Source organism: Girardinichthys multiradiatus, chromosome 12 (genome assembly GCF_021462225.1).
Source record: "Girardinichthys multiradiatus isolate DD_20200921_A chromosome 12, DD_fGirMul_XY1, whole genome shotgun sequence".
Classification (NCBI taxonomy): Eukaryota; Metazoa; Chordata; class Actinopteri; order Cyprinodontiformes; family Goodeidae; genus Girardinichthys; species Girardinichthys multiradiatus.
In genome coordinates, this window is record NC_061805.1 from 37968964 (window position 1) to 37991042 (window position 22079).

The 22079-nt window shown below is 39.8% G+C and overlaps 3 protein-coding genes across 4 annotated transcripts in view; 1 reads left to right on the plus strand and 2 right to left on the minus strand.

The window, feature by feature from the left end:
- ttc37 (tetratricopeptide repeat domain 37) overlaps positions 1 to 5455 on the minus strand; it is a 21927-nt gene extending 16472 nt beyond the window's left edge. The window contains exons 1-11 of the mRNA XM_047381029.1: positions 5381 to 5455; positions 4892 to 4981; positions 4640 to 4783; positions 4370 to 4461; positions 3510 to 3585; positions 3261 to 3407; positions 3026 to 3124; positions 2810 to 2918; positions 1734 to 1874; positions 1557 to 1655; positions 1209 to 1333 (exon numbers count right to left, since the gene is read on the minus strand). Coding sequence (XP_047236985.1) covers positions 1209 to 1333; positions 1557 to 1655; positions 1734 to 1874; positions 2810 to 2918; positions 3026 to 3124; positions 3261 to 3407; positions 3510 to 3585; positions 4370 to 4461; positions 4640 to 4783; positions 4892 to 4981 — 1122 coding nt within the window. The 5' untranslated portion in view covers positions 5381 to 5455. The remainder of the gene's footprint in view (positions 1 to 1208; positions 1334 to 1556; positions 1656 to 1733; positions 1875 to 2809; positions 2919 to 3025; positions 3125 to 3260; positions 3408 to 3509; positions 3586 to 4369; positions 4462 to 4639; positions 4784 to 4891; positions 4982 to 5380) is intronic.
- Positions 5456 to 5558: 103 nt separating this feature from the next.
- arsk (arylsulfatase family, member K) lies at positions 5559 to 10867 on the minus strand. 2 transcript variants are annotated; one of them, XM_047381834.1, is made up of 9 exons: positions 10723 to 10867; positions 10446 to 10498; positions 10196 to 10325; positions 9946 to 10105; positions 9547 to 9829; positions 9243 to 9414; positions 7237 to 7461; positions 6928 to 7143; positions 5559 to 6821 (listed from the first exon to the last, which is right to left on the minus strand). In XM_047381834.1, exons 2-9 carry the CDS (start codon positions 10464 to 10466, stop codon positions 6532 to 6534), a joined length of 1497 nt encoding a protein of 498 aa, XP_047237790.1. In that variant the 5' UTR covers positions 10467 to 10498; positions 10723 to 10867; the 3' UTR covers positions 5559 to 6531. The 2 variants fall into 2 exon arrangements, with proteins under 2 accessions (XP_047237790.1, XP_047237789.1); XM_047381833.1 differs by lacking the exon at positions 10723 to 10867 and having other exon boundaries at positions 10446 to 10699.
- A 1853-nt stretch (positions 10868 to 12720) lies between these two features.
- On the plus strand, positions 12721 to 20058 carry arrdc3a (arrestin domain containing 3a). Its single transcript, XM_047381574.1, has 8 exons — positions 12721 to 13276; positions 15376 to 15457; positions 15590 to 15737; positions 15857 to 15959; positions 16052 to 16308; positions 16794 to 16950; positions 17058 to 17200; positions 17297 to 20058. Exons 1-8 carry the CDS (start codon positions 12997 to 12999, stop codon positions 17363 to 17365), a joined length of 1239 nt encoding a protein of 412 aa, XP_047237530.1. The 5' UTR covers positions 12721 to 12996; the 3' UTR covers positions 17366 to 20058.
- Positions 20059 to 22079: the final 2021 nt, after the last annotated feature.

Genomic DNA, 22079 nt, shown 5'->3' on the forward strand with positions numbered 1-22079 from the left:
TAAATAAAATCAAAGTATTATAAGTACAGAGAGATAAATCGGTTGTGATGTGTACAAAAGCATTATCTATGTATATAACAATTCATCTTCATAATTCATCTGTAAACCAACTCTGGTATCTGCTGAACTTTTTAACAAGATCATTGATTGATCATTAAATGTACATTAAATGGAAATTTACCTCTCAGCATCTACCAAGACCATAAAAATAAATTCTAAAATGTACAAAGCTAAAACAAATTAGTCCAATTTTAGCCCGACCCAAAAAACAAAACAAGAAACAGGCAAAAAAAAAAAATGTGATTTGTCAGAACGTTGGATGCAAGTAAAAACAATTTTTCTGTATTTTCTTGATCAAAAACCTTCCAGCTGATAGCTTTCCTATAGCATGTTTTTTTTTTTTACACCAGTGCTACTAAAAGTCTTCTGCCAGATGGCATCAGCTAAAACAATGAGTGAAGAGGATCAGAGTCTTTGTAGATCTGAGCAGCTTTCTTATGCATGGATCCATCATATCATTTCTGCTCTAAGCCAATAATCTTATTGGCTTAGAGCAGAAATTAGCTTCGCCTAAATTAGCTTGTTTCTATGTTTAAAGGAAAGGTCACCGTACCAAAATGTTAACGTAGATACACTAAGCACAAAAAAGATCAAATTGAATTTGGCAATAGGAAAAGAATTAAACATGTTTATTATATAGGACCACTGAATTTGGCCTCATTATTTACAGGATTACAGTTTAATATAATATTACATCCGGTTGGACCAGAAGAAAACAATGGGAGACAAATTAATTATTTATTTACTCTCAAAATTGCTGCTATTTAGCATCTGTTAAGAAATGTTTTTAATTATTCCATTTTTTTTTTAAAGCTTTACAAAATGACTCTCGTCGACATAGATATTGTTTGTGCGGACTTGTAATTCAAAAATGAACATAGCTCATCATATTTAGTTGGCCATATTTAAAGCCAACCCACTATGTTTTAAATCAAGCCTTCCTTTTCTCATAAAAGGTCATGAAGAGCAGAATACAAAATTAAGCAGTGAACAGTTTGTGTAAGATCTTCATAGATGACAGGATTCATTTAGATATTTTAACATTATAACATTGTTACATATTTATGTTCAAAATGTCTATTCCCCTGGTGAGTTTTTATCTTAAGTTTAAAGCTGTTCTACATGTAATATATACCTGCGATAAATACCTGGGAAAATGTCTCCAAAGCCTGATCGGCGCCCTGCTCTCCTTCACTTCTTACTAAAGCCTCCAGCTTCAGTCGAAGGAGTTTGTCCTTTTGCTTCTTGTCATCGGACATACAAACATTTAAGCCTAAAAGAATCAAACAAACAGTGGTTCAGTATATTTTTTTAACAACACACAAGAACAAACAACTTCTTTAAACTTCATTTGAAGGCTCACTCTAAAACTCTAGACTAGAACTAATTATGACCAGTGACAGATAAAGAAGTAACAGCGTTCATCTGGGTGAAGTGAGATGTGTAGTCAGGCCAAATTTGCATCTACAACAATGAAAAGCAGCCATAAAACATACCTTGTGTGCAAGATGCAGCGCTGTCAGAGTATCTGTGTATTTTAAACTGAGCCTCAGCCAGGCTGTACCATCCTGTTGCTGAGCTCATCGTCTCTATGCCTAACAAAACAGAGTGGGTGGGTTAGGAACAATTATAAACACTGTGAACAACATTCACATAAATAGTGGAAAACTAACCCTTTGCCAGCTCATCGACAGCTTCTTTATACCTTCCCTCCAGCAGAGCTTTGGTACCAAGACCCAGGTGACCCAATCCATTGTTAGGGACTAGTTCCAGGAGTCTGGAAAAACAGCTGACTGCATCCTCATCCATGTTATCTTCAAAGTAAAACAAACATTTGATCAGATTGGCCATTTCATTTAATCGTTATACAACGTGAATAGAGAAGGCATGTACTAGATTTGTTTTATTTCCCTTTATGTAAAGTTAGATTTCAAATTGTAAATCACTTTGTGTTGTGTTAGAAACAGGAATATTATGGATATGATGCTAAACAAGCAAGTGGAAGTGCTGAAAAACATAAAGATGAAGCCATGATGGAGGGCACTGAAAATTTTGTTGAAATGATTTGCAAAAAAACATTATATTTAATTTTTGTATAATCTCTTGACTTCAGATTTAGGTTTAAAGTGATATTTTGTTTTCACCAACATGTTTCTTCTGGCTAGAAATATTTTTACTGTCCTGACATGAATCTGATAGAGAATTTTTGGAGGGTTTTAAAGATTAGGGTGATAGCAAGGCGGCCTTGTAACCTCATCAGAAAAGAAAAATCGTTCAAATACCTTTAAAAAATGGCCATCTCTTTCTCTATCAGAAACCGTGTTTTTGGTTGAATAGAAACAGTTTTACCTTTAAATCTGCCTGTGGTGTGAATATTTTTAGACTCTGTGCCCGCCGTCTTGAATTTTCTTCTTTATTCCCTGAAAGCTGTTTGATAGTTGAGTGATAAGAGTTTTCTGCTGATCCTTCTGCCTCATAGTATGTCTGACACTTTGCTTGCTATTACAGTGAGATTGATGCATATTATTTACAACATTATCTGGAATGTTGTTTTGACCTAGTTGTAATATGAACTCTGTGTTGTTCAATGGGTATGATGCTGATTTAAATTATAAACAAACCTGATTGTATTTCTTTCAATGCATGCATGCAAAGTTTCTGACAGAAAAGCTTTCCTTCCCTAAAAAAAATTACTCCACAATATCATAAAAAGCCTCTAATGAGTATGTGTAAGACAACAGTAGCTTACTTGTTTTAAGGTAGTGACTGCTAAGAACCTCGAGAGGATAGGTTTGTCTTGGGTACACAGACAACATGGACTGGCATGCCTCTTTCATTTTGCCTTCTTCATGTGGTAGCTGCGATAAAAGCAGATTTAATAAGTGAAAAGTCATCTTTCATCTCAAGCATGAACATTCTTTAAACGTCTAAGAAATGAGGCTGACATAAGAAAGGCTGCACTCACTTTCGAAAGACATTTAATATAACCAGTCGACAGCTTCTTGTGCTCCTCTCCTGGCACAGGTTCAATCAGAATCATGGCCTTCTCAAATGCTGTTATCAGCTGATCATCAAACAAATCAGGCACATGCAAACAAGTTAAACTTGGTGTACATTCCCAATAAGACAGTACATGATGTTAGACGTTACTGAACTATTACATACAGCTGAGCATAAGCCCACATGTGAGGTAAGCTTACATGCTGTTGAGTCTCATTGTCCTGCTCCTCATTGCTGATGCCGTCAGAGAGGAATTGGGTCATGTTTTGCAACAACTGCACTAACTCCTTCTTATCCACACCCTCATCTTCCTTCAGCTGGATGAGCTGGAGACAAACCTTAGCCAGCTGCCCACAAATACATGAAAAATAAATTATATTGTGTGAAAAATACATTTTTAAACATTGTTTTAACCAAACCTGCATGCTTGAGATTTGAAATGTACACACCTTCAAATAGTCCCTGTCAGACTGGTAAATATCGGACAGCTTTTTGATCATGTCATAGCTTTTATTTTTATCTGTCCTGTGAACGGAGAGCATAAAAGACAGACAGTTGCTTTTATACAATGAAGAGCATAAAAAAAACCATATGTCCTACATAGGTATTGTCCAGCATGACGGTCTCATTGTTTGATATCCTCGGGAAAAAAAAAGATGGTTTCACTAAATGAAGTGAAAAACACTTCTTTTTATGTAGAACAAGGGGTTTGATGGCATTCATTTACTGTTTTAATGTTGTTTCATAAAAGTAAATAAAAATATAATCATCTGTGAAAATCAATGAGTTTCCAAGAGCCTATTTTACAGAATATCATCAATTTTCATCACCCACTCTGCTCTTTATAAGAATCCCATTAGTAAAAGAGGCTGATGATAGCTAGTTAGCTATTGGCTATCAGCTCTGGCTGCTCCTAGCCAGCCAACTGTGGTTTTAAAAGAGTGTTGCCGTAATAAAATCATCCAGTAGCACTCCTTCAGTTTTCCGCGATAACCTCATGTGTTTTTTGTGACAAGAAATATTTCCAAATAGCCAAATTTGCCTTTTTTTGATTAAGGAAGCAAAAAGTGTAGCAGTCAGTGAGGAGCAACAGGTTGGGGAGGGGCAGTCCTACATTACTCTACGCTCCATACATCCAAAGATAACTAGGTCACTGAAAGACTCTTAAGAGCACCTTAAATAATTGTAGGAACCATATGACATTACATTTTAATGGTTTTGAAAAAGTTATTTTATTTTAACGTTTGTATTTTTATTACTGGTAAAAGGTCCATGCCTAGTCCTGACAAATAAAAAGAAAATTCCTTACCTTGCATAAAGCTCCACAAGCTTCTGGTAGACATTGGGGAGCTCATCTTTGAAATCCCACTGATCAGTATTTTCATAAAGATTTGCTAAACCCTACAAAAATACACAGTAATGAAATAATTCACAATTACTAGGCAAGGGTGGTGAAGCAGTACAATGCAACAGATTATTTGTGTAAATGAATTTTGTGGCAAATAACTGTAGACTATGTGTTCTTATGACTGGGCATCCAAGTTTTAGATGAAAACACCTGAAGAAAGCAGCGCCTTACCTGCCAGGCCAGCAGCTGATCAGGCTCCAGCTCCACTGCTTTTTTATAGGCTGCTTGTGACTGATCAGGTTGTTCCAGCTCACTGGCTGCCTTGCCGATGAACACCCAAGCATTGTAATTGTTCTTTTCAAGTTTCAGAACAGTCTGAAACCACGCAGAGGAGCGCAAAAATCAGCTTTAAAACCTTCGTCCTCCCAGTATGTGGAAACATTAGCTGCATTTCTGACAGTATTGTAAACCAAGACGCTTTACCTTGCAGTGCTTTAGGACCTCTTTGAACTCTTTGTTGTTGATGGCCTCTCTGGCACTTTTCAGTGCGGTTTTAACTTCTTTATTGGACATCTTTAGGAGACAGACCTTTACCGTAAATACTTAAAGTACCTTTTATAGCAATTATCAACAAGCCACAAGTTGAATATTTACCACAACAGCCATTAACATTAGTAAAGCAAAACCAAATAATGCAACTGTTCGGGTATGTGCTGCTTTTTATTGCAGCTGTGAAACCTACCATGGCATATGAATGATCTACCTTTAATGCCAACAAAGTGAGTTTCTGTTACTTTAGCTTTTAGAAGACAGATTTGCTAGCCAGAGTTTACCAGCAGTTAAACAGCGTGAACGTAAATAAAAACGTTGCATATATAAAATGTACGAATTATTTAGTTGAGCTAAAACAGCTCTAACCAATAGATCTAAAAAAAATATATATATATATATATATTTCCATAGACAACTTACTGTTTACATTGACCATTGGACCTATAGCTTGAATGACACGGAAGTATTTTTTTTTTTTTGCTTGTTTGGCTCATTCTTCTTCTTCTTGATTTTTAATGGTGGTTGACCAACAGAAAGTTGGTGCATTACCGCCACCCACCGGTAAGGAGTGTGAATCAGGACAAGCATGCTCAAAAAATATGTCTAGTGTAGATCGCCTTTACTTTATTATGTGAGCACAAATCGAAACGGTCAGTCCTGAAAATGGATCTGTGTAGTACAGCGAATGTGTAAAAAATATCCAAATTTAAGTTAAGTTTAAATAACCCCCTGAAGTTATCCAGAATCTAAGTAGAAATTGAAGGCCTCATTTTCAGCAGTCCATCACCCAGCAGTCCCCCCAGCAATAATAACCTCTCTTAAATAGCCCGATTGTCTACATGTTGTGCATTTAGCACCCTTGGTTTTATTTACTCACATGCCACTACTTAAATTGATCGTATAATAGAATTTGCTTTTCATTTTACAGCCACAAATATCACTATATAATATATTATAGGAGATTTTACATGATAGGCCAACACAAAGTAGAACATTATTGTGACCTGGAAGAAAATAGATCTGAAAACTGTATGTGTTGAGGCCTGTTTACACTGATAAACCCCAAATAAAACCAAAGGACTAAAATATGTCTTTAAAGGTCACATAATCAGTAAACAGAGTCAATCTGTCATTCCTATTAACATCTAAATAAATTAAATTTTTAAGATTTTAAATTATTTGAAAATGTTATTTATTAATCTTACTGATTAATATGTACAAACTGAAATCTTTAAGATATATGTCCTCTTTGAGAAGTCAATGGTCATTCGTGTTTAAAGCTCACTGATGCACAGGGGTTCACTCCCCCTTACTGATCCTTGTGGTTGATCAGACAAGCTAATTTGGCTCTAATTGCTGGCACATTTCCTACTGGTTATGATTGAAGGGTGTGAAAATACACAGGCTGCACAGCCACAGACCAATCAGGATTACTGGTCATAATTACCCACCTGATTGGTGTATCTGAGAAATACAATCTAACAATACCTCTCTAGCTTTTAGAATGGATGTATTAAAATACAAAAGGTTCATGAAAGTACTATTGCAGCATAGGAAGTTTAACCATCACTTTAGCCATAAAATGTTCTTGAAGAGCCATGCAGCCATGTATCAATGGCTTTCTCATTGGCCAGGATGTCCTTTTGCCAGTCTGCATGCCACCTGAGGTTAGCGATGACCTCAGCATAGTCTCTCCCCAAACTGTCCCGCCATGCAGCAAATGACTTCTTATTGTAGAGATGGACAGCTGAGGAGACTTTTGGATAATCTACAATGCTGCGTAACATCATGTCGAGTTTAGCCTGGACGTCTGGGAATCTGAGAACAACATTGTGCAGTTCATCCTTGTCCACTTTGACATCTGCAAAATAAGGGGTACAGAAGGGGCATTTAACACTGGGAATCAAGGTGTCTTTCTCTAAAGATATTTCTGAGAAGTGAAACAGTTTGCATGGTTTAAGACTCACTGAAAAGTTGTGGGGGCACACTGAGTCCATCTGCATAGGCAATGTATTTCCAATGTCCAACCCTAAGCATATATGTAGAGGCATTGGCATTGCAGCCGTGATATTCACTCAATACCCACTCTGTGTGTTCGTTCTTAGAAAGATTCCCAGATTTGGATATCAATGGCAGGATGGAGTGCCCACTTAAATTGCCGACAGCTGGAATACCAGCAATATCTGCAAAGCAAACAAAGATGTCAAGTCCAGTTGAAATCCTGAAATTTAAATCTTCCATTTGCTGAACTTAAAACATGTTTTCCCCTTTCTTACCAAGCACAGTGGGATAGAGATCAACCAAGGACACAAGCTGCTCGACCTGCAGGCCAGACTTCACCTCAGGCCCCATGATGAGCAGGGGAACATGAGAACTGCCTTCGAACATTGACATCTTGTAGAACTGCCGGTGCTCCATGGCTAGCTCCCCGTGGTCGGCTGTGAAGATGACAGCAGTGTTGTCCAGCACGCCGGTCTCCCTCAGAGCTGCAATCACCTGACCTAAAGAGACAAAAGGGTGGAACATGCAGTGGTGATCAGAATCTCTCAGCAAGAGCATATGTATTACATATGTAGTGTTGGTAAGACAATAAATAAAATAATGTTTTTTCAAAAATAATCTCCTACCTTTCTACAGACTGCAAAGCTGCAGAAAAGATCTTTTTTCACTTTAACAATTTAATTACTGAAATAAAACATTGAGGGATTAGTACATATCCCTTGTTTGCAATAAAATCATCTACAATTAGAATATCGTGAAAAAGTTAAGATATTTTTGTCACTCAGAAAGTGAAACTCATATTTAGATTATTTAGATTCATTACATATAAAGTAACATATTTCAAGATGTTATTTCTAGTAATTTTGGTGATTGTGGCTTCCAGGGAATGAAACCTCAAACTCCAGTGTCTCAGAAAATCTGAATAATAAATAAGATCAATAAAGAGGGATATTTTAAAAAGAAATGTCAGGCTTCTCAAAGGTCTGTTCATTTCAGTGCACTCAATACTTAGCTGGGCCTCCTTTCATATGAATTACTGCATTGATGCGACGTGGCATAAAGGTTTTCAGCCTGTGGTTCTGCTGAAGTGTAATGAAAGCCCAGGTTGCTTTGATAGTTGCGTTCAGGTCATCTGCATTGTTGGGTCTACTGTCTCTCATCTTGACAATACTCCACAGATACTCTATGAGGTTCAGGTCAGGTCAATTTGCTGATCAAACAAGCACAGTAACACCATGGTCACTGAACCAGCTTTTGGTACCTTTGGCAGTATGGGCAGGTACCACGTCCTACTGGAAAATGAAATCAGCATCTCCATAAAGCTCGTCAGCAGTGCTCAAAGATTGTCTGGTAGATGGCTGTGTTGACTGTGGACTTTAGAAAACACAGTGGAACAACACCAGCAGACAACAAGGCACCCTAAATCAACACTGACTGGAAACCTCACATTACACTTCGAGCAATGTAGATCTTTTGCCTCTCTTCTCTCCCTTCCGACCTTGATTTTCAAGTGAAATGGAAACATTACTTTCAACTGAAAAGAGGACTTTGGACCACTGAGCAACAGTTTAGTTTTTTTTTTTCTCTTTAGACCAGGTAAGACACTTCTGATGTTGTCTGTGGCTCAGCAGTGGCTTCACATTTGTAGCCCATGTGTAGGATTCATCTGTGAGTAGTGACTCTTGATGCACTGACTCCAGCCTCAGTCCACTCCTTATGAAGTTCCCCTGAATTCTTGAGTGGATTTTGCTTAACAATCCTCTCAAGCCTGCAGTTATCCCTGCTACTGGTGCGCCTTTTCCTACCACACATTTTCCTTCCACTCATCTTTCTATAGCCATGACCTCTTGTGGCTTGCCCTCCTAGTGGACGGTGTCAATGACTGTCTTCCCCATGATTGTGTAGCCCACCACCGCAGACTGAAAGACAATTTTATTGGCTCACGAAACCTTTGCAGTTATTTTGAGTTAGTTAACTGATTAGGGTGTAGCATGTAGCCATGAGCTTCCAATTTTTAACTCTAGTAATATTCTACATTTCTGACACACTGAATTTAAGCTGTAAACCATAATCATCAAAATTACAAAGAAATGAAGAATTGGAAATGTCACTCTATGTGTAATGAATCTAAGAATGGGAGTTTTATAGGGTCAAAACTCTTAATCGCAAGGTCAGGCCTTAAAGACATCTTGAAATTGGAAAAGGTCAGGATAAGAAGAATCGTTGCTTCTCTACTCTAAACTGTCTAATCTTTAAACCCCACCAGTTTCAATCAACTAACCCAGCATGGCGTCTGCTTCTGCACACATGGCATAGTAGAAGGTCCGAATGCTTTTTATTTCCTCCTCAGTGAACTTGCTGCTGCAGTTTTTGGTAAAGGTAGAGTAGTAGTCAACAGGATGCATCGCAGCCATAGGCAACCATTTAGGAATAGAGACAAGCTCAGAAGACACCTTTGAGTGTGGAAAACAACAATTATTATATTATTACAGTCTGCAACATATTTAGGGCTGAGGGGTGTAAACATTTGATAAAATAAAATTAATAACAAAGCTATCATCAAATAATAACATAAAAAAACATGCCTTGGTGAGCCAGTACGGTGAGCTGCGAAAGGTGGATCCTCCTGCCGTAGGCCCCAAAGAATCAGTTTTATAAGGATGAGGCAGATTGAGGCCAAGATAAAGAGCAAAGGGCTCATTTGAAAGTGCAGCTGCGTGACGGATCCACTGAGTAGCTTTATCTGTGTTTTTCCAGTCATCTTCCATGATCCTTATGGTTGACATGTTGCCAACAAGTTGAGAAACAGGCCGGCCTTCCTGGCGAAGGAGGAACTGAACATTTCGTGTCCACGCTTCGACACGATTACTGTGGTAAATGCACAGAAAAAAAGGGAAAAAAACATGGATAATGATACTTGCACCTGAGAATCAGGCTCAGCCTAACAGAGAGGTTTCCCATCTTCTCTGAAAGTCCCTACCCACCTTACTGAGTGACTTCCTGAGGTATAATCCAGCTTGCCCAGCATCTTTGTACGATATCCATTCCTCTCCAACAAATCCATCCATGTGGTTGAGTTTGCATTCAAGCACTTGTAGTTGTTCCATGATTGAGTGAGGTGAACAAACTGACCGCTCCACATTGCTGTGGAAAAAGGTCAGGAAGTTAATCAGGTGTCTCTTCATTTGCATTTTAGGAACTAGTTTCATAAGACTTCTTATTTACAAAATGTACCTGCTCTTGAAGGGCAGCAGATGGGCGAGTTTGTGTAAGAATTAAGGAAAGTAGAGCCCAACTCCCTGAGGTAATTTATGTATGGGAGCTGCACTACTTTGCTGCCTGGATCAAATGATAATCGGCCATCCTTAAAAAAAACACACAAATACAAAGTTATAATAAGAAAAACAAACCAAAACACAAAATTCACTGTTTTTAATTGTAAGTCTAAAACTTGTAATAAATATGTAGTGCAAATTATGCTTACAAATGCATCACTCATCACCATAACAATGTTTGGTCTGGCAACATTCTGGATACCTTCGACATAGTTATAGAGGAAGAAAACCAAAGCCAACAAAAACATATTTATGCCTTCTATTCAAATCCTATAAAATAATAAATTTTCTTAGGTAAAAGGAAACATTTTCCAAAAATGTATGAAATTTATCGGCGCAGAAGTACAAACTTCCTCGCAAACGTTGCCAAGCGAGAGGATCCACATCCGGGTAAAGCTGTCAAAATAAGAGTTTTCTTAAGGTTACCTTTTCAGGGACATCATTCGATTATAATAGTTCTAGGGGATTAAAAAATCAAAACAAACAAAGAAACAAACAAACTCAGCTAAACACAAATCACCGCCTTTATTAATTTAAAATAAAAAAGAAATCTTATCCAAATCAAACCGTTTTTTAACCACGTAATGGCAAAAGGATACTCTAGAGGGCAGCATTTATCTAAGTACCAAAATCTTTTAAACAACGTTGCTGAGAAACCTCTGCAGTGATCACAACTATCTTGTGTATATTATGTTGTATTACTGTTACAAATGTGTCTGTATGGTTGAATTCAAATTCAAATTCAAAAAGTCTTGATTAATCCCAAACGGAAATTAAATGTTGTTCATTTCTTCAAAGAGCCGTTGTAGATGCTGATAGATCTCCAGTAGCGGTCTGTCTTACTGCAGAAATGAAGAAGCCTCTGATTGAAGACACTCTGTTGCAAGTAACTTAATATTTAGTTATAGTATGAAGCTATAAAATGAAACAGTTTTGGATTTGGATGATATGGCTTCCTGCCCCGGGAAAAAAAGTAACTATTCAGTTGCATGCTGAAGGACTTTTCTGTTACTGGTTTGCCTTGACTGAAAGGGTACTGAACGTGCCTTATTTTGTGCCCAGTGTAAGAACAGCAAGACAATATGGCCTCACACCACAGCTGAGTAATGATGCTGAAGAAGGCATTCGTTTCATAGCTTATGACTTAGTAATAAATTAAAGAGCCATTACGACGATACTAAAGGATGTCTATTGCACTTTTTTATCTTTAGTCTGAAATCTAAAATAACTCAATTGATTAAACTTGGACTGGATTATTCTGCCATAAACAGAAAAATGTATTAAAGCACAATTTGAGTATCATGAACCTTTTTTGGGGTTTGTGAGAACACAAATAAAAGAGTTTTTTTCATTTGGAACACATCAGATTGGGACATGCATGGAACATGGAAAAGGAGGGACACATCCAAGGTAACTTCGCAAGAACCACTAAAGAGTATTCTTTTCATTACTGTTCTCAATGAAAAAAAAATAAAAATAAACACCCATATGACATCATTATTTTTGAGGAAAAGCAAGGACTTTGGTTTCTGCAGCCTTCAACAGGTGGGTCTGCAGTTCTTGTTAGAAACATTAATGGTCACTGGGTGGCGTTTGGAGCCCCAGGAGTTGTTTTTCTGGATAGAGAGCTCAGCACAATAGGAGCAGTCCTCCTGTATGCAATGATTATTTCATATTAATGTGAGGGAATATATTTTTGAAAATACTAGCTGTTTCTCTGGTCTCTAGTACCTTTAATCATGGATATTTATGGTTTTTAACAACTTTGCATGGCTTTTCCTGGGGCATCATGCAAAATGCATGATGCTATGTTGATTTAACAGTGCTCGGAGAGACAGATATGTAAAAACCATTGTGTTAAAGTGCACACAACAGATATGGAAGCTTTAGTATTACACAGATACTGAGACGCAGGGGTGATAGCTATATTTTGAAGCGAATCCAATGAACAGCTTTATCAAATGATGAAGCCATCCTATCCTTACATTGTACAAGGCAGTATTATGACTGGCATAATATGACAAAAGCCTTCCCTGTATGAATTTTAGAGAATCATACAATGCACAGTGCTGCATATGCTGAGTCCAGTCAAAAAGAGCAGAATGCCACCATATTGGAACACAGAGAAAGGATCACACATTGCACAATTTGTTTTCTGATTGCAAAATAAGCACATTTAAATCGTTGTTTTTTAAAACATGTCTAATCATAAGGTTGATATGCAAAGCCTTAAAATAACTGCAATTACATATTTTTATGTAGCGTTTCAGGTGTTTAAGCATACTTGTTTTCTGAATGTGATCTGTGCCACACTCTTCTGCTGCTTGCCTTGTTCCAGAAGGCAGGAGGTAGGGAGGGCAGCAGAACTAGGCGCATGCGCACAAGATTGTTTTTCCACCCAGCTCGTCGCTTAAAACGAGCTGAGCTTCGGGGGTTTCCTTGTCTGTGACTGGAGACCGTCAAGCAGGACAGGCAGGTGATAACAGCATCTACTGCTGTTAGTCAGCCATCACATAGCTCAATGAAAAGCTCAAAAAGAAGCCACTTATCGTGCCTGCTGCTTTTTGCAGGGCAGAGATACTGATCAGTGTCTGCAATCTGCAACCCCCTACCCATTTTTTTCTTTTTTTTTTTTGTTTCCCTTATGAGATCAATTTTTTCGTAGACTTCTGTTTTAGAGCTCACAAACTCTTCTCCGCCATGGTGCTAGGGAAGGTGAAGAGCTTCATCGTAAGCTACGACTGTTTCAATGACAGCAACGTTCCCGTGTTCTCCAGCGGAGACTGTGTCTCAGGGAGGGTGATCATCGAAGTCACCGGTGAAATCCGCGTTAAATCTCTCAAAATCCACGCGAAGGGGTTCGCAAAAGTTCGCTGGACCGAGTCTAGAAATGCTGGATCCAACACTGCCTACACCCAGAACTACACCGAAGAAGTGGAATACCTAAATCACAAGGACATTTTAATAGGACATGAGAGAGGTAAGTTTTCAGTTAATATTGCACAAGTTTGGTCGAAACAGCGATGCTCTTCTCGTTTGTTTCCCCGGACAGGAAAACAGAATATAAACGAACTAATTCACCGAATGTCATTTTGTTGCCTCCATCGTCTACAATTAGACCTACTATAGTCTTTTACTTTATGATATTGTCTCCTTCCTTGCTTGTTTGTAGCCAATGTGTCAGAATGAATGACAGCTTCTTGAGCATCTACTGCTGTTTTAATATAGTTCTAGTTTAAAAGGGGAATAAATAAAAAATTCAGCCACAATAGAACACATTTGCTATTTTAAAATAAGGATTTTGTTTAGAAATTTCCCCCTATTGTTCAAAGCGGTTTAATCCTGTTCAGAAAACTGGATTGAGAATGGGCGGGGCAACAGCTTCAGCTCGCTTGTGATTGGTGAAGATGCTTAAGCGTGGTCAATGACATAATGGTTTTGCAGAGTGACAAACCACTCAGCAACTTTTTAATAAGGAAAACACCTGCAGAACATCACTCTGCGGATGCATTTTCATTTAAGCGCTTCGGCGTTTTACATGTAGCCTATTTATATGTCATCCATATTTATTTAAAATTGTGGCTTGTTGTCTTCAGCTTTGTGGCTAATTTAAATGTCTGAAGCGGTCCTGTGTGGCTTTTAGCCAGCGAAAAGTTCAGCATAAATGTAAAAATAAAAATAAAATGACCTCAACGCATCTCATAAGTTTCTAAAATCTTAGAACTACGTAATACTTGGTAGTTGTGGTTTGTATTGGCGAAGACAGCAGCGCCGCGCAATGAATGAGCCCTGCGCTGCTGTTGTGAAGCTGCTCGCACCGGTTTAGGCCGGTCTCCTCCTGTTGGAGGCTGCCGTTTGAGTGACAGATCCGCACTTGTTTACCACGCTGCTGCTGCTGCTGCTGCTAAGGGGAGGGTGTGCTGAGCCGGGAGATACAGCTACAGCTTTGCAACACTATTCTTTTACAAAAAAAAAAAAAAAAAAAATTGCATCAAAAATCGTTTTTACGCCGTTATTAAATGCTTTTGTTTGCGTTTTCCTCTTTTAGGCAGTAAGAATACATAACAAAGTGCTCATTCTATTATCTGACAGCAATACATTGCTTTGCCTACAGGCAAGCTTGAAAAGTATGTTTTAGTTTCAATACTGTGTTCTATATCGTAAAAGACAAATTCAAAATTTCCAAACACCCATTCGTATTTACCTTGATTTGTATTTAAATGACACCCTTTTATATTTGGTTTGCCAAATCCCTCTTAAAATGTAAAGAGGGTATCCAGTGTTTATTTATTTATTTTTTTACAAAAAAATGCAATTACCATAGAAACGCAGTTGGATAACAGAATATGTATTTCTGCAGTATAATTTCCCAAAATACAAACTTTGTTTTAAAAGCTCATTAAAAAAAAAAAAGCACGACAGTCTTGTTTGTAGGCTATTTGGTTCATGAAATTACAATGGGGCACGAGAATAGATCTGATCAGCTGGCATTAGTAAACACTGACAAGCGGCTTTTGACAGTTTTGGCCTAGTTTCCGAAGGTCCATTTGAGTTTCCATTGAAAGATTCATCCATAAATGTTTGAGTTGCAATTTGATTCTGGTGACACTTTCAATTTGGAAGTCAATCCTCATTTCGTTTCACAATTTTCAGAACATATCAGATTATAGAAGCAGATACAACTTTAATGTGTTATATACTCAAATGTTCAGAATGAATAAAAATTACAAAAAATCTAGGAAACTGAACATTTTGAAATGAAAAATATGTAGGCCCCTTTTATATCTGTGGTATATTCCTTCTCTCTACTTCACTCCAGCCTTCTCTCCAATAAGTCATCTTCTTTAGTCTCCTTTTTTTTAAAATATTTTTATGCTGTTTGTCTCAATACATTAATTTCTTACAGACAGATTTAATTGTAAAATACGTTATTCTCTTTTTGTCTCCCCCACCCTGTTTTTTTGTTTTTTTTTTGTTTTTTTGTTTTCTTTTTTGGTATGACTTTCAGATGCCTTCGTAGAGCATTTTGTCCAGGTATGGTATACATGTGTTTGGAATATTGTCCTCCTTGTTTTTCAGACGATGACAACTCAGAGGAAGGACTCACTACTATCCACGCAGGAAGACATGAGTACGCATTCAGCCTCGAGCTTCCACAGACGTAAGTGGTCTGGTATCATGTGTAACCCAGAGATGATGTGTTCATTTTTGACCATACTTAGCTGAATGTTTGCTTTTGGTGGTTAACACAACCTTTTAACTCTTCCCTGTCCTTGTTGCCTCTCCCCTGCAGACCTCTGGCTACCTCTTTCGAAGGAAAGCATGGCAGTGTGCGCTACTGGGTAAAGGCAGAGCTCCACAGGCCATGGCTCCTGCCTATGAAGACCAAGAAGGAATTTACAGTCTTTGAGCACATTGACATCAACACTCCATTATTGTTGGTAAGCTCCTCTGAAATGACCATTCATTGTTAGGTAAGCGTAATAGAATTTAAAATGACTTCCCCCTGCGCTCTTATTAAAACTTTGTTTTTTATTTTTTCCCCATATCACTTGTTCAGTCACCACAGGCTGGCACTGCAGACAAGACACTTTGCTGTTGGTTCTGCACCTCAGGTCCTATTTCCCTAAGTGCCAAAATTGAAAGGAAGGGATACACCCCAGGTAAGAGTAACATAGTAACAATACCACAAATCTGATTGCTGCTTTTATGACTGGAGAAACTTACCTCTCCTTTTTTTATTTTGATCACACAGGAGAGTCAATCCAAATCTTCGCAGAGATCGAGAATTGCTCATCACGCATGGTGGTGCCAAAAGCAGCCATCTACCAGACCCAGACCTTCTATGCCAAAGGGAAGATAAAGGAGGTCAAGCAACTGGTCGCCAACCTCCGGGGAGAGTCTCTGTCCTCCGGCAAAACAGAGACCTGGAACGGCAAGATGCTGAAGATTCCACCTGTTTCCCCCTCCATCCTGGACTGCAGCATTATCCGAGTGGAGTACTCTCTTATGGTGAGTGGGGGCCTATGGTGTTTTGAGCATTTGTGCATTTTCCAAACATTTAGATAAAATGTCCAAAAATGACAGGCAGGCAAACACAAGGGTTTCTCACAAGGGTTTCTGCTTACATAAAGTTGTCATCACAACCTATTTTCTGAACTGGTGTTAGTACAGAATCAATATTTCGTAGTATGTCCATATTTGTCCTGATTCAGCTTACATTATTGGCTCTGAGCCTTGGACTGTACTATCATGTTATCTCTACATGGCACTAAGCATTAGCCAAAAAACGGCAGCAACACCTGTTCTCAGGGTGCTTATAAGCTCATTACCCTTCAAGCAGTCATCATGCCAGCTTAAGCAACTGATCGCCAGACACTGACCCAGATCTAAAATTTCAAGTCAAGCTATTGCTTGTAGAGCAGGTCCATCGTAAAAGACAGAATGGGTTAATTTGCTTAACCTTTGATCGACTTCTAAACAGCTGTTTTGTTCAGGTGTACGTGGACATACCAGGGGCAATAAACCTGTCTCTGAACTTACCCCTTGTCATTGGAACCATTCCTCTCCATCCGTTTGGCAGCCGCACCTCAAGTGTCAGCAGCCAGTGCAGCGTGACCTGGTTGACCTTGGGTCTGCCAGAAAGGCCTGAAGGTAAATCCACTTGTGGTGTTGTGATTGAAGTGTACATATCAGCTTTAAATACATTTGGGATTGATTTTAAAAATGCTGATTTCTTTTGTTTTTGTTAACACTTGCAGCTCCTCCAAGCTATGCAGAAATTGTGACAGAAGAGCAGAGGCAAGGCCGCCTGGATGCTCCTGCAGCTGGAGAGGAACTGGGGGGTCCTCTTCTGGCCTATATCCATGAGTTCCGCTTCCATCCACCTCCTCTGTACTCTGAGGTAAGCAGCAAAGATCATTTGATCATTAACATTTTCAGAAATCATCCCTTCTCTTAAAATAATTTCATGTTTTTCTTTTTTTTTTCCCCACACCAGATTGATCCCAACCCAGATCACTCCAGATGTGCAGTGGAGCGCAGGCTCGATACCTGTCCATCACGCTGAGCATTTCTTTAAATTTACCCTGAGTGGTTCAGAGTACCTAAAGGAACATGCTTAAAAGGCTGAGCTTTGGACATTTTCTCAGATGACAGCATTGACACTGTTGAGTTCTCGAGAAAATCGTAAGATCTGATCTACAAAGACTTGCCCGGCACTGAGCTGGACGGAGCAAACGTGTTTCGCCTTTCCTCCTCAAGAGAAAAAGCTGTCTCTAATTTGGGGTTTCACCATCTTCCTGAGGAATATTCAGCCTGTGTGGAGTCTAGCAGCGGAGCCCTGGTGAAGAAGTTGAAGAGAAGGAATCACCAAGGCTCAGCCTGCCAAGCTCCTCTTCAGCCTTGATTCTTCTCTATTTGTGGCACATTAAGGGCGTGACTCCTTACACATATGGGGAAACTAACCATGTCCAGTCTTCAGCAGAATAACCTTAAAATCATGGGATGATAGAAGGAAAGTAATGATGTTCTAACCATTGTAGTCTGTTTGAGTTAAAGCTTGCAGCAGTGGTTAAAAACAGAGCAAAGACTAATTTCTTTTGCATCACGTGGGAATTTTTTGTTTTGCACATTTTGTTCTTTACCTAAGTTTGGTGGTTTGTTTAGAGATTTTCTTTTTGGTTACATAAATCACTAATACGTTGCTTTTAGTTTTGTGAAAAACCAGACCTAGAATAGCAGACAGCAGGCTTATCTTTATAGATTATGATCTGCAAAATGTTTGACTTTTGAAAACAAGAAAGACTGAAAAGTAAGAAATGCACTGAATTTATTTTGAACAGTTAAAGATTTTTTCTGCTTCTCAGTAAATGGAGACAGTACACTAATAAGTTACCTGCAGTTTTTTTACCCTAATACTGCAGGTGGAAGCTCTTTAAGTAAGGTGTTGCCTCCTCAGCTACCTGTCTACCATCCCTTTTGTGTTGCATAGTTCTGTTATTCTCTCTTCGTATTTGGATCTGCTCATAGCCTTTTCCGGTTTTTTTGTTCCAAGATAGCTCTGGATTTGAACTAGTGGTGTTGCTGTCCTGTTTTTGTCACTCAAAGTGTAGCTGACAAGATAAATGTGCATGAAAGAGGGACTCAACCTCAACTGCCTGCAGCCCCTCAAGTCCATGTGTCAGAGTAAGTCCAGCTTGCATTACTGCCTAAAAAGCACTGTCTTAGGTGGGTTTTTGTCACTTGCCAAGCGGTTGAAAAAGTTTTTTTTTATTGCACTGTTAAAACTATTCATTTTTTTAACTACCAAAATGAGAGAACACACCTCCAAAAAAGCAAGGCAGCTTTTTAAAACGAATCACATTCCATTTTTCCATTCATTTCATTTATTTATCTTTATAGCCCTTTAAAACAACCAGACAGCCGAAGTACTTTTTGTCCTGCTGCAGTTCCTCACTGCATCCTAACTGACAGATTTTTACCAGACCAGTGAAACCGGAATGCTAATTAAAAAAAAAAAAAAAACATGAATGAGGAAGAATGTCTTCCAGCACAAATGTAAAGTTGGGGACGGTGCTAAACCTCTATGCAGGCTGGTCAGAACAAGTAGTACTAGGAAAATGAGTAATACATTGGTTTTCTAACTCATTTAATGCATTAGACCACTTGTAATAGAGGTTTGACATGGTCATAAAAAAGACAAAAAAGCAGCACTTTTTTTAAAAATAAAAATAAATTAATAAAAATATGCATTCAGTGGTGAAGGTCAGGTTGAAAACAAATGGGTACTAACCATGTGATAGATGAGCTTTCAGTAAGGCAGTGACACTTGGGCTGTTAAAGCATTATTTACTATGTTTTAATGCTAGAAACTTTATTACGTTTACATTTTTCCTTTGAAACCTAGCTAACACTAGTTTGCGTGTGCGCGTTCCTACCCAGATTCTGCTGGCAACTAAAGCAAACAGCTTCTGACGGTGATTCACAAACTGCAGAATGTTAAAGTGATCTTATCTTAGTGGCCTTGCTGCAGAAAAAAAGACCTGAACACAGTTCTTCGTTTCATTCAGCATCTGTTCTAACCGATGTTCTAGTTTGTGTACGTCCACACCTGTATGTTCTTTGACCTTTCGATGTTTGTTCAAAAGGACGAAAAAGGGTAGAACAAAAAAAAAACTGTCCTTTTTAAAGAAAACTTTGTAAAAGAAAGAAATCTCGACAGCGATGATGACTGGCGATTATTTTCTCTCTTTTTGTGGGCATTCTTTCAGGTTGTTTTCTGGCAGCCTTTTTAGTTGGTCTCCCCCATGGGGTTGTAGACTATGGTTGTAAACTTGTCTAAATGCAGTTTGCAGTTTTTCTTTTGTTTGGTCTTTATCTTAGGGAAACTATGGGGTAAAGAATAAGCTTACATTTTTTCAGGTTTGGTCAGTACCATAGTCCATTTGCTTGGGCTTTAGAACTAGTCCGGTGTCAAAACTAAGCTAAACTCCTGACCTAGTAATAAAGGCAGGAACTGAAATGTTCAGAGATTAAAAAAAAAAAAAACTTAGGTGAAGGGGTCTGAAACATTTTAGAAATGAAGTGCAATATTACTCACTGAATTTTATTCATTCTCCATTTTTTTTTTTGTATGTTTGATCTTATTGTTTTGTCTATTAGTCATGATGTATAGTTATTCTATGAATATACTATGTTTTGATGATTTAGCTATTGTCTTGTTTTTCCTTTTGATTTAAATAAAACTTTGTTTTAAATTTATATGAGCTGAAGTGTTTTTATATTATAATTACATACATAAAGAAGTCCTGCACAAGTTGCCAATAAATGTATAGAAATTAGAATATTTATGTTTAACCTTTTAGAGATTGGTCAGCCTGTACTGGAATCATAACACAAGAAAACAATGACGAATCATTTGCCAGTGATTGACTCAGATAAAAATATTTTAAGTGAGCTGGTAAAGTTTTAGTATTGCACCGGTAGCTCAGTGAAAGCCCTGAAATTGCTCCTGAAATATTGTGCAACACTGCCCCTAGAGGTGGTTTACAAGCAACACCTGACCCAGCTGAGTTGCATGATAGTAAAGCTCAGATAGATACAGTTACTAAAGGCTGCATTCTGATGATAAAGAATACGAATTATGACATTGCATAATATAATGGTATACATTACCAGGTAATTTGTTTTAACTTAGCCTCTGAAAAGAATCAGTGCTGAATACGTGCATTAGGTTGAGTGAAAAAAGAATTATGAGTAACAATAAATTCTAGGAGGGATATCCAAAAAAGACTTTATTTAATTTTTCTGGTAATGATTTTACCTTGATCTTCCATAGCAGATGGTGGAGTAGTTGAAATCTCACAGTCAGTAAAGCATCTCTGAATTTTTTAACTTTCTCCTACAATCGATATTAAGGCTTAAATGGCAGACCATAACATTTCAGACCCTCTTCCCCACCGTTTTTCTTTTTAAATGCACACTACAACAACACGCATCAACACCACATTTGAGCTGGTGGAGGCAGGCTTGGGGTCTTTTCACATCCCCGTTCGCTATTTCCCATCTGTGGTCGGAGGCCGGGAGAGGGAATGGGCCCTCTAGTCGGGTCTGAGCTGGGGTTGGTGGTCGGGCTTGGGGATTGTCTGGTGCTGGGCTGGCGTTTCGGCTCTCTCGGGATCGCTTGGGTTCCCTTGGATCTCGGCCCCTGGCTTTGGGCCCTGGTCTGCCGGCTGGGGGGGGTGCCGGGCTCTGGCGGGGGGGTCTTAGCTGGCGTTTATTGGGATGTGGCCCTGCTTTGATGCTGGCGGGCTGGGGCGCCCCCGGGTTTGGGGGTGGGGTTGGCGGGGTGCCCGGTAACTGTGGCCTTCTTTCCACGGCTTCCTTCTGTGGTCCTGGCCCGGGGTCGGGCGCTGAGCTGCAGTTGGCGGTTGGGTGGGTGGGGCGGCAGAGCATGTCTTGTGATTGCACCGGGACGGCTGGTGAGGTGTGCTTGGCCTGGAGTGATTGGCCTGCATGGCCCAGGTCCCGGGCCGGTGCATGTATCCCTCTCGTGGACTGGTGGGCTGGGGCTGCTGGCACTGTCTGGGGGTTTGGGCGGGCTTGGAGGTGTGCTGCTCTGCTGGCTGTCTTGTCCGATGGGGGATCGGGGCGGTGGACTGGGGGGTGGCGTGGAGGGGCTGCGGCCTGTGGGGTGGAGGGGTTGTGTCCACTTCTAGGGCGTGGGGTCACTGGCGTTTGGATCGGCTGGGCGGCGCTGGTGGATCTGAGCTGGATAGTGTTTCTCCCTGGGCGGTCGTTGCAGTGGCAGTGATGTAGTGTTTTTTGTTGCTGAGGGGGGCGTGGAGGGGTCATTGGCCCTGGGTGCCTGCCGCTGGCCGGGGACCTCTTGGTGGATGAGTTTGTCCCATCATGGTGTGGGGTCGGGGGTCCGGTTGTGGGTGCGGTGCTGGGTGGGGCCCTGTTCCGCCGGTGGGCGGGGGTGGCGTTGCGCACGGCCCTTGCCTTGCCGTTGCGGCGCGCTGTGTGGTGGGGGAACGGGTGTGGCGGGGGTTCTTAGAGCGGGGCTGTGTGTGGAGCTTGCGCTGTGTGGGTGTGGCTTCATCGGCTTCTCAGCCACGGAGTTCACCTGTGGGGATGTGCCCCTGTGGGGGTGGGGATTTGTGCCGTTTGGGTTCGGGGGGATGTGTTCGATATCGGTGTCCTTGTTGGGGGTGGCCCTGTGGGGAGGTTCTTGTTGGGGTTCACTGGGGGTGGGAGACTCATGGGGTTGGGATCGGAGC

Excerpts from the sequence above, each read along its gene's own strand:
- arrdc3a (XM_047381574.1), top strand. The coding sequence starts at position 12,997 with ATGGTGCTAGGGAAGGTGAAGAGCTTCATCGTAAGCTACGACTGTTTC. Across the intron at positions 13,277-15,375 it reads TTTAATAGGACATGAGAGAG|ACGATGACAACTCAGAGGAA; the intron begins GTAAGTTTTCAG and ends CTTGTTTTTCAG. Across the intron at positions 16,951-17,057 it reads TCTGCCAGAAAGGCCTGAAG|CTCCTCCAAGCTATGCAGAA; the intron begins GTAAATCCACTT and ends TAACACTTGCAG.
- arsk (XM_047381833.1), bottom strand. The coding sequence starts at position 10,544 with ATGTTTTTGTTGGCTTTGGTTTTCTTCCTCTATAACTATGTCGAAGGT. Across the intron at positions 9,830-9,945 it reads TCAGGAAGTCACTCAGTAAG|TAATCGTGTCGAAGCGTGGA; the intron begins GTGGGTAGGGAC and ends CATTTACCACAG. Across the intron at positions 7,462-9,242 it reads AGAAGCAGACGCCATGCTGG|GTCAGGTGATTGCAGCTCTG; the intron begins GTTAGTTGATTG and ends TTGTCTCTTTAG.